General features: G+C 35.3%; 1 protein-coding gene across 1 annotated transcript; it reads right to left on the reverse strand.

The window, feature by feature from the left end:
* Positions 1-6,694: 6,694 nt before the first annotated feature.
* On the reverse strand, positions 6,695-8,535 carry LOC107686603 (CUB and zona pellucida-like domain-containing protein 1). Its single transcript, XM_016483664.1, has 5 exons — positions 8,392-8,535; positions 7,653-8,053; positions 7,447-7,543; positions 7,118-7,310; positions 6,695-6,837 (listed from the first exon to the last, which is right to left on the reverse strand). Exons 1-5 carry the CDS (start codon positions 8,533-8,535, stop codon positions 6,695-6,697), a joined length of 978 nt encoding a protein of 325 aa, XP_016339150.1.
* Positions 8,536-9,462: the final 927 nt, after the last annotated feature.

Consider the following 9,462-nt stretch of genomic DNA (forward strand, 5'->3'; position numbering starts at 1 on the left):
TGAATCATTTTATTCTCCCGCATCCCGCACACACACGAGTCTCTGCACTCGCCTATCAAGTCTTGTCCCGCGCCGCGCTCTGTTGCGTTGGGTCTCGCGGGAGCAGGGCTCTAATCCACTGGCACTTGACTTGACAGTGCGTGTGCTACATCCTTTTTACAATCTCTAGATTATAAAACACTAAATTCTGTCAGCAATTTAATGCGGCAGTAACGTATAGAGACCTCGGCTTGTAACTATACTCTAATTACTATTTTGAAAATTATAACGCGTTAAATTACTCCGTTACTAAAAAAGTAATCAAATTACAGTAACTCGTTACTAAGTAATGCGTTACTGCCCAACACTGGCTGTGGGGATGAAGACGACAACTCCCATGATTCTACACTCAGTCACTGCGTCATCAAACTATGCCTTTGTCTTTTTGTTTATTTTGAATACGCTCCCTCTAGCGGCGAAAATTACATATTGTGCCTTTAAGCAAGTACCTAATGTTGAATACTTTGCACAATATGGGTGGTGTCATATTCCACACTGCCTTCTGGTACCTTAAATAGTATCTTTTCTTTAACCTTATTTAAGCATACAGACTGATCTCTCTGGTGTCTCAGAGGCACTTTAGAAAACCAGATTAGTGCTGATTTATCTTACGCAATCAGATCTTGAGTGAAGTTTATTTAGTCATTGTTATTTTTATATTCTGATCCCCTTAGTTTATTTTCAGACTTCAGGATTAAGTATTGTTGGCAGATACTTCTTGCTCAACTAATTAAAAAGGTATTTATAGAAGAATTCAAAATCCAATTTACTTGCGTAGTCTTACAGCGTAGCCTCGGCACAGACCATACGATGTATTTTTGACTTTAATGTGATTAGCTGTTAGTCCCCTTTAAACCAAATGAAGATTTGTACTGCACAGTGCACAATGCATCCTTTACTGCATAATGCTAATATTGTGTTTTCTGTTCATAAAACTATTCCTCATGTAAATTAAATTGTGAAAAAAGTGCATGAAAAACGTCTGTGTCTAAAAATTTTCCACTCACAGTCTGTTAATTTCATTATCAGCATCTCCTTCTACAGTATAACCAGCTTTTACCCAAGTTTGATCGATTAATTAGTCTCCCGCCGTGCCGTGTGACTCAGGAGCCCATAATGATTGGAACAACTGCTTGTTAAGTGACGCCCTAGAATGGAGCGTCAGGTAAGAAAATCGATGCCATTTAAAGGCCAAGTTACATATCCAGCAGGCATCAAACATTCATTAGGAAAGACTGAGAGAGAATTGAAACTGCAGCAATGCATGTAAACATATGGTATATACCGTATATATATGATGATTTCTTTATTTGTCTTTGTGTTCAGTGAACAAATAGGAAGCAAAATAGCCACTTTTGCAGTTTTCTTGTTTTTGAGCATTAAAACAACTCATTTAAAAAAAATATATATAGTGCACATTGAGATCACAATAAGCTGCACAATCTTCTATCTTTTGGAAGTTTGAGCATAAATCGCATGGATGCATCAGTTTATGTGTAGGTATTCAAGTACTTATTACATGGGGTTTGTTTACTTTGCATTTATATACTCACTTGTAATAAGAATGATAATTGATAATCAAGTGAAATCTTACTTTTGTTCTTTACTTCTTCTGCTGGTTTGATATTGCCAATTTACTGTTTTCCAGTATATGATCCACAGATGAACAATATTTCTCTTACAATGTGGAAATACCAAATCAGGTTAGTTTGTAACTCCATAGAAAGATAATATGCATTTATATAAATTGCTACTGTCCTGTCCTACTTTTTTTTTTTTTAACAGGTGGACAGAATATACACAAGCTTTCAGATTGCGTTAAATGTAATAACCCTTAAAGATGACTTTGTTACCTTATCATTCTAATTGTAGGTTTGATAGAAGTGTAAATTTATGGTCATATGCATGCGGAAAAATCAGGAAATCTTAGAGGGTTGTAATATTTAGATTTTCAGACCTGGAAAAAAACATGCACATTTTTAGATGATATGCTTTTTTTTTTCTTTTTTTTTCTTTCTAAACAAATTAATTTGAAACCTATGTGTGTGTCAAGAAAGGTCATAGATTGATATCCATTGGTCAAGTGTGGCAACTCTGTCTACAACTCTGTAGAAAGTTACTTCAAATTATAAAATATTAACAGAAAGTACTGATGGCTGCTCAGTGCCTTTTATGACAACAACTTTTTATTTTAGATTTTGTTGTTGCGGCATGTACCGTTAGTCTCAAAAGCATTAAAATGCTGGCCTTCCACCTAGTGGACAAATACAAAATAGTGCACTTGCACATTTTTATACCTTTACACCTTTTAAACTTTTTATCAAACTTTATCCAAAATACATTTTGCATCGAAAATGCACTAAAACTACCAAATCACTTCATACAGGTCTCAAGTCACTCTTCAATAACACTAACAAAGGTTTTCACCCAACAAACACAATTTGTCGTTCATAAAACACTGAGCTAAAATTACTTACAAACATTATTTCTTATGTGAAAAATTATTTACAAAACAAGATTGACTGCTCTCTACTGTTCAGAATTCACTTACACAGTCCGTGCTAACCCTTCATCTAGTTGTTTTGATAGGATAGTATTTCATTTTTTACATTTGAAATACAGTATTACTGTAGAAATGTAGCAAATAGCTGTCTTATTCAGTTTTGAACCTAATTGTTGAAAGATAGGTGCTAGTGATTGTAAAAACTGTACTCTCTCCTTATACAAGGACTTTATTTGACTGAAATTTGAATAGGTTCACTGAAGGTGAAAATTTGAAGTTGAAACCTTAATCAATCTTTTAATCAAAACTTCTGATAGTTATCATCACTGAAAGGAAAAGGCCTTTTTTTCTCTAGTAAAAGTCTCTAGCAGTCTCTATATTGATGTTGATATCTTCATGTTTGAACCTTTTTGTTTTTTCTATGAAATCAGCACAGATGTTCAGATCACATATTCCATGTTTATTTAACAGCGGTTTCCCCATACCAGTCTATTACTGTAGTACAGCTATTTACATGCCCTTAAGTGGCATGTGAAAACAAAAAGAACAAGTAGTTAATTTCATTTGTCTGTCATGCATTCTTTTCTCGTCTAAGTGAGCAGTTCTTTACCGTAATAAATGGTATGGATCAGACTTCAGGTTGTTAGCAAAAAGTTTGGGTTAAATGTCAAAGACATAATAGAGATCTCATGCTTGCTTCTTTTAGGGATTAAACCAGCAATATTAGCCCAATAATATGATTAAATCATATACAACTTATACGATTAAAACACATGATCCTTTAGAAATCATTCTAAAATGCTGATTAGCCGCTTAAGAAATATTTGTTATTATCAATGTTGAAAATATTTGTGTTGCTTAATATTTTCAGGGAAACCATATACTTTTTAGGATTCAGGGGAATATAAAATTTAAAAAAGAACAGCATTTATTTGAAATCGAAATATTTTCTAACATTATAAAAGACTTTACTTTTTCAAAAAAAGAAAAAAAAATCTTATCCATCCTTAAACTTTTGAATGGTAGTATATACCTGCCTTTTGAATCGGGTATTAAAACTTAAACCCTCTTCTGAGAAATCATGGTTTAAATGTCAAACTCACACTCGTCAAAGCAAACCTCCTCACACACTTGCAGAGCATGTTATTGTCTCCAGTAGAGGTTAACAGGTTCAGAGAATTACTACCTGGTTTCTTTCTTTCATTCATTACAGTACAGTGCCAAATGTCCTGTGTCTGACAGCAAAGTTCACTGTGGGTTGGAAAATCTTGTTGCAAATAATGGATATCTCTGAATTAGTAGATTATAGGTTATTGTATATGAGAACGTTTCCTGCTTTCTTTGCTCTTTTTCAGTTTCTCGCGTGAGAAACTGAATTATCTGAAATAAGATACAAGTCCACTTAGACAATGCCTGTTTGCTTTCTGAAATACCACCAGGTTTACCAAGAGTTCAAAACTTTGAAAAACAAGCAGAAATTCTTTCTGGACTACAGACTTTGAAAGGTACTTGCTGATGCATTTACATAACAGTTGGAAGCATAGAACTGCATTAGGCATGAAATCATATGACATTTTAAAAGTACAAGATGAAACGTAACACTTTTATTTTTTTGCTTTGCATGAAGGATGCAGCATGACAGTGATGGAACTGTGTGATGAAATGAAAGATCATCGAAAAAACATCAGGTAAAGCCTACAAACCGAGAATTTCAGACTGGATGGGTGGAAAATTCTTTCATGATCGATGGCACACTGATAAGATGTGATCATGAGATCACAACTTTTTTTTTTTTTAACACAAGTCAAACATGATTTAACTACAATTAATAGTCCTTAGGACCTGAATAATCCTACTTGCAGGGTTTCTGTGAGCCTTAAAAAGACTTAATTTACCCTTCCACAAATTAAGGCCTTAAAATGTCTTAAATTGGAGCAGAAAGTCTTAAATTCACAAAGTCATACATGGCATTAAATGTTGTATGCACTGTAAAAATGAATATCTTTGTCAGTGTGTTTGTTTTGATTTCCAGTACAAATGTCTAAACATCCTTAAATCAAAATACATTTACTTGAGATGCAAAATGAAGATAAAAGTCTTGGTTTTTATTTATTTTTTATTTTTTTGAGAAATTGAACAAAATTAACTGAGTTTATGCTTAAAACAAGAACAAATGGGGTATGAAAACTTGTTTTCCCTTGAATTAATTAGTCTGGCAGATATTTGTCCTTTTTTTTAATCATAAATTCACTTAATTTTGATACATTTCTCAGAAAACAAGACTTCTTATCATGCGTCATTTTTTGCATCTACCTTGATTTAAGAATTTTTAGACATTTGCACTGGAAAACAAGACAAATATATTGAGGAAGAATATCATGTTTGTGCAGTGTGATCAAATCAGGCACAGTAAAAGTTATTTCCATGTTCTACTTAACCTATTTTTTGTATAAAATGAAACAAATAGTAATTAAGATCGGTTGTAAGTTGTATTTTCAAATTTGAAGAATTCATTGTATTCTTATTAGGCACAGAGACCATATTGACATATTGTGTTCCCTTCAATTTATTATTTAACTTTTCTTTAATTGGTCTTAAAAACTCTTTTGGAAGTCTTGAATTTACCTTAATTAAACCTGAAGAAACCCTGTACTTGTGTTAGGCAGTTTCAAAAAGCTCTGTATTTATACTTTGATATTCTTTTACATTGTACATTGAGATGTGTATTGGGTATAAGATGAAACGAGTTCCTGCTTTACATAATCTCAGAACATTTAGTTTGCATTTCTATTCATTACATTACAAGTAAGTTTCACAATGCCATTGTGACATACAGTAAAAATAAAGTAATGACAGTCTTTTCAGTGTCTGACTTTGACTGACAGCTTAATAAATGCTTTCCAAGCCTCTTTCATGAACAATAACAGAACAGAAAGCAATACAATATTTCCAATTTAAAAATTCCACCTTGATGGAAAATAATTAAAATGATTGCCAGTCTGCATCAGAACTTGCTATCAGCCAAGTGTAAGTTTACTGAGCAGTTCTCGTCCTGATAGTAACTTATTTTTGTCATACTACCTGTGAATATTGTTAAATAGAGTGCACAGATTCTTCATGTTGATAGTGTTTTGCACCTGAATGCGAGTGAGTATAGAATGCCTGTCAGTAGACTGTGCTTTCCACCCATGCATTTAAAAGAAAAAAACAAACAAAAATATTTGTCGTTGGTCATTTTTGCTTTCATTTTGAGGACTCGTATGATCAGGTGCCATCGTTTCGTCATGGAGACATGGTACATAAACATGAACAGGAACATTTGTTATAATTAAAACCTGTCCATACAATGAGAGTTTATGAGATTTTATTTGGGTCACATGTTGATATGGGTTTAAAAAAAAAGCCTAACTGAATTAAAAACTGAATTCTTTTGGATATTTTCATGGTTATTGAGTACATTTCACATTGATTTTGATTTGTTTGATTGGCGTGAAAGGTGTTTACTATTGAACAGGTGAGATTCAATGGATCAGTCATCAGTCTCGTAAATATTTTCATGAAATTTATTTTAAATATATGTTACATTTATTTTAGTATATTTTGACTCCAGAAATACAACACAAGACTGCCATTTCAGTCAGCATAACACTTTAAAATACAACCACTTTCTATAAAAATCATGCTATATGTTGAATATTTTCATGGTTATTTTATTTATTGAGCCAATTTGGCATGGATTTGAATCCATTCGATTGGTGTGAAAGCATTTCTTATGCGCTTATTTCTTATGCCTTTAGTGAATATGAAAACAGACTAAAACAACAATATAGGAGCTATGTTCATTTAATTATCTTTGTGGATATGCATTATCTGAACTCGTTTTAAATCAATCTGACACTCATTTTATTTTCTTTATATATTTTATTGTCATCAGCAATCTAAAAAGTGCAATAACAGAGATACACACTAATAGACCGAAACAGTGAAAGTTATGAAAAATAACCCTAACAACCATTTATGGATTATAATACAATATTTAAAGGAAACAAAATAACAAAAAGAAAAAAAAAGATCAACCAAGTCTTTTAAAGCCAGAATCTTCCCTGAGAGAGCAAAGAGGACACATTTTTTTGTAGTCTTTGAGATTTTCCATTAAATTTCATCTGAATTAAGAGCTTGATATTTGACGTCTGATCTCCTGGTTCTGTAGATGAGAACACCACACACCATGCCAACAGCTGCAAGGACACATCCGGCAATGAAAACCAGATTCAGGTTCAGGACTGTGGAGGACACTGTGGAAAAAACACATATGTCAGTCAATACATCATATATAGTGTATATATTAAAATATATATTTTATTTTAAATATATCAAATATTTTAGTATTTTATATATTATACAACTAATTTATTTGAAATATGTATTTTTTACTTTATTTCAAATTAAAAGACTTAAGAAATATAACACAAGACGTTTCATCCCAACACTACATTTATTGCCCCTTTAAAATAGTATCACATTCTATAAATAATCATTCTAATCTAATATGTTGTCTTGTTTCTGAGGTTTTACCTTCATGCTCCTCTACACTCCTCTTCAGCCGCAGGGGCCCCTGGGAGACTAAGTGACTGCCGGTCTGGATGGGAGCCTCTCTTCTGTGATGGTGGTGGGACGGTGGTGCGACTGTGCTGTTGACGCAGCCCTGAGAGCAGCGGGTGTAGGGATTGTTGGCCTCACACAGAATCACCGAACAGCTGATGAACACCTAGGGAGAAAGAGAGAGACGAAGTCATGGTTGTCTGGAATACTCAACTCTGATTGGTCAGTAGCAGCATTATGTTTTTGTAGAGTATGTTGACTGCTAAACTGCTTTCATCATAATCCAATCAATCAGTTTTTACCTGCTCATGCATTCCGATGAACTGGAAGGCTTGCAGGCCGAAGCGAACCATTGGCTGGTGGCTTGTGTAGAACTCAACCGTTTCATCCAAGATGCACCTGAAGAACATAATTGATAAAGACATTATATATAGACGGTCTAACAGGTCAATTGTGAATTAATTTGATTGTGCTAATGCGTCTGCAGCTCATGGTGGATTGTTCTTACCCGTTTTGGATGAGTGTGTAGGACGTTTGTAAGCTGGGGTTGTTGTATGGTGTCGCGACACATGATTCAACGAAAAGCTCGGTGTTGTTGATTGTAGACTGGGATTCAATCTGCATGTAAATCATCTCCCCAAGCTCATACTCCGCCGGATATGCAGTCACGTCTATTTCTGTGTGGTAGTTTGCTGTTTCGAAGAGTCCGAAGCTGTAGGTGAGGGTACCAAAGCCTTTCTCGGTGATGGTGGTTATATGTCTCCGTGCGGTGAACTCCAGTGAGATGTTGTTTTTCTTCTCGTAACGACAGGAGAACTCAATCTCCACCTCGTGCTTTCTGGTAATGATGCTGTTCGGGTCATCAGTTGAGAAAATTTCATTCTTGAAAATGAGGAACTCTTCATCCTCCTGTAGAAGGAAATGGAGTATGAAAAACTTTTAAACGCACCAATGCCATTCCATCCTGAATGTACAAGCTTCTGTTTTCCATACAACAAAAGTGGAGAGTACTTATTACCAAAAGCACCAAAAGATACCACAAATTAAGTCATATGGACCACATGTGATGCTTTTATGGTGCTTTTTTCTGCTTTCATTGTTCAGAAAAGATAAGTTCTGACTTGTGTGTTTAATGGATGATGGAAAACAAAATTGGTTCGGAAGGACATGAGGATGAGTAATTGATGACAAACATTACATTTTTGGTAATTTCTTCCTTTCTTTTGAGCCTATGAGAAGAGTTTTACCTCAATCATGGTACCACAAGCATTGAGGGAGAAGTTTGCCAACACATGAGTGCCATTTGAGTCCAAAGTGCAGGCAGGATCATTGAGTCGCAGATAGTCCTTGTGGAGCCTGACAGAGTGCAGCTGCTCAATTTCAACAACCATGTTGGTTGTGGTGCAAATCACATTTGCATCCACTGTAAAGGTGACCAATCATGAGAATTGATTACCAAAATTACAATTTGTTTATGCTGGCAAACATAGCTGTCCCAATAAAAGTGAATTACTAACCAGTCTGGCGTCCAACGGTGATGATGACACATCTCATTTCAGACTGATAAACGCTGCTTCTGTAAATCAATAATAAATAGTAATATTTCTGAAATTCAGCTCACCTTAAAGGTTGCTAGTTGCTAGATTTGAAATATGATTAGTAGTTTACCCACCCGCTCGCGCCCTCAGCAATGAAACACACGGGGAAATGATCTCCGAGGTCGCTCCTCATTGGTGTCCATCTGATTGCGTACTCTCCAGTGCTCAAAGCGTGCTTAGTTATGTTCAAAGGGCCGCTGATAATGATATCAGTAACCCTGAGAATGAAAAATAAGCACATGTTATACACCCATCTAATAATCAAAATAACCTGATGCATTGATTGCATTCACATGTGCATTACGTTGAATAAGCTGCTGCAGCCTTAACGCGGATTTCCACTTCACGGAGTGGCGTAGCTTGGATTTCATCTCCATTGCGTGGAGTTGGTGACACAAAGTGAGGTATGTAATGTCCCTCGGTGCAGGAAGGAGCAGCTGAATCAACTGTAATGATTCAAATGAGAAAGCCACACATTAGGCACACTGATACTACTAATATGTTTAGGTGATCATTGAGAAAGCCTTACCGAGAAGACTGAATTGCAGAGGGAGCTTGCTGAAAGGTTCATAAGACCGCTGATGGGAAGTCATGGAAGTTGTGTACTCTTGAGGTGGGTCTGTTGTTGTAGTTGTGGCTGTGGTCTGCAGCCACCACCACCATTGGGCCGATGTAGGTGGAGCAGCGGTTGTGTATTGCTGTTGCCACCACCACCATGGA

Source organism: Sinocyclocheilus anshuiensis, unplaced genomic scaffold (genome assembly GCF_001515605.1).
Source record: "Sinocyclocheilus anshuiensis isolate Anshui unplaced genomic scaffold, SAMN03320099.WGS_v1.1 scaffold733, whole genome shotgun sequence".
Taxonomy (NCBI): Eukaryota; Metazoa; Chordata; class Actinopteri; order Cypriniformes; family Cyprinidae; genus Sinocyclocheilus; species Sinocyclocheilus anshuiensis.

Coding starts and splice junctions, on each gene's coding strand:
- LOC107686603 (XM_016483664.1), bottom strand. CDS start 8,535: ATGGTTGTTGAAATTGAGCAGCTGCACTCTGTCAGGCTCCACAAGGAC. Junction 8,054..8,391: donor CTTGTGGTACCATGATTGAG/GTAAAACTCTTC, acceptor TTCCTTCTACAG/GAGGATGAAGAGTTCCTCAT. Junction 7,544..7,652: donor TACACACTCATCCAAAACGG/GTAAGAACAATC, acceptor TATGTTCTTCAG/GTGCATCTTGGATGAAACGG.